This window comes from Pteropus alecto, unplaced genomic scaffold, assembly GCF_000325575.1.
Source record: "Pteropus alecto unplaced genomic scaffold, ASM32557v1 scaffold30, whole genome shotgun sequence".
NCBI lineage: Eukaryota > Metazoa > Chordata > Mammalia > Chiroptera > Pteropodidae > Pteropus > Pteropus alecto.
In genome coordinates, this window is record NW_006429782.1 from 3536357 (window position 1) to 3538100 (window position 1744).

Below are 1744 nucleotides of genomic sequence, written 5' to 3' on the forward strand. Positions count from 1 at the left end.
AGTAGGTGGATGGACAGATAGATGGATGAATTAATGGATGGATGGATAGTCAGGTGGGTGGGTAGATGGAGGGAGGGAGGGAGGGAGGGATGGACTGATGGATGGATGAATAGATGGGTGGGTGGATGGATGCATGGATGATGATGATAAGTTAGTTTTCGGTTATTTCTACCGTGACACTGGGTGTACCGCCACCCCCTTTGCCTTCCAGCATAGAGAGACCCACAATGTCTACCGTCACTGTGGACATTGCCAACAAGGAAATATCGTGTGTGGACCTCAAGCCACTGGTAAGTACCAAACTTTTGCTATTCCATATTCCTTGTCGTTAGTGTTAAGAATAATGGCAGCAGGCCTCAGTTGACTTCTCCCTGAAGGACTGGCTAAGCTCACATTCAAGATCTGGAAATGGAGGTAGTGGTCTCTCCCCTACCAGCCACTGCCTCTCCCCCATCGCCCTCCCCCAGGGCTGCCCCTGACCTGAGGAGCAGCACACCTCCATGCTCCTGAGAACAAGTGTGGGCTCCGAACTGGTCGGTTTGCAATGAAGGGGTGTGCTCCCAGGTGTATGCTTGCCATCTTTATCGTTAGCCAACCCCGGGAGGGGCGGTCCTAACGCCGAGGTCCCAAATGCCAAGCATCAAGAATAGAAAATCCGAGAAAATGTAGTTACCACAGTGGGCGAGGGTGGACCCAGGAAACAGGACGCCCCCCTTGGGCTGGACTGTCTTCCTCTCTGAGGTTTGTGTCTGACCAGCCCAGCCCCCAGGGGAGGTTGGGTGCTGGGTGCTGTCCCTGGGACGCCTGTTTGGGCTACAGATCACGGCCACCTCTGAACGCCCTTAAACCAGAGAGGGAAGTGTTTGTGAGGACACGCCACGTCCCACCGCAGAACCCACAGCGTGGTGGATGACAGCCACCCATTATCGGGTGGCCCAGCACCGCTGCCGGATCTGGCATCCACCCTGGGTGGATGTGAGAGGACAGGTGACCGAAAAGGGGGCTGGCGCCCAAAGGTCCCAAGCGAGCGGGTGCAGTCACCCCCTTGCCTTTCGGTAGCACATCGGTGCCAGCTGGCTTCCTGGGTTCCACCCCGCACCCCCAGCCCATCCATGATGTCTCACCTCCCTCCCCTGGGTGGAGGGAGGACTGGTCCTTGGCTTTTGTCTGAATCCCGTAAGTCGGCAATTCCCAGCCGCTCCAGCAAAGCGTCCCTGAGGGCAGAGGAAGCGAGGGGCCATCCCAAAGGGGTCTGGGAGGGTGGGTGGTCAGATGCAGGGCTGTTCTTTGAAGATTCCTGGCTGCCTTGAAGAATCGATAGGGACACATGTACACCACGCGTGAAGCCTGAGGACATTATGTTGTGTGAAATAAGCCAGACGCAGAGCAAATATCGTGTGATCCCACTCACAGGAGGTCCCCAGAGGAGTCAGATTCATAGAGAGACAGGAAGTAGACGGTGGAGCCCGGGGCTGCGGGAGGGGAGGGGAGCGAGTGTGTGATGGAGGCAGAGTGTCAGTTCGGGAAGATGAGAAAGTTCTGGAGACGGACGGTGGGGCCGGCTTAACGACAGTGTGCGTGTGCTTAATGCCGCTGAGCTGCGCTCTTAAAAGTGGTTACGATGAGAAATTCTGTTGTGTCTATTTACTACAATTTTTAAAAAAAAATGATATGAACCTTGCATTCCGTTCTATGGTAAATCCACGTTTGTCTTCATATAAAGCTGCTTTTTCAAACACCAGAA

General features: G+C 54.8%; 1 protein-coding gene across 1 annotated transcript in view; it reads left to right on the forward strand.

Annotated features, from left to right (window-relative positions):
* CATSPERD (cation channel sperm associated auxiliary subunit delta) overlaps window positions 1-1744 on the forward strand; it is a 40311-nt gene that overhangs the window by 30920 nt on the left and 7647 nt on the right. The window contains exon 16 of the mRNA XM_025043461.1: window positions 212-290. Within this exon, the coding sequence (XP_024899229.1) occupies window positions 212-290 (79 nt within the window). The remainder of the gene's footprint in view (window positions 1-211; window positions 291-1744) is intronic.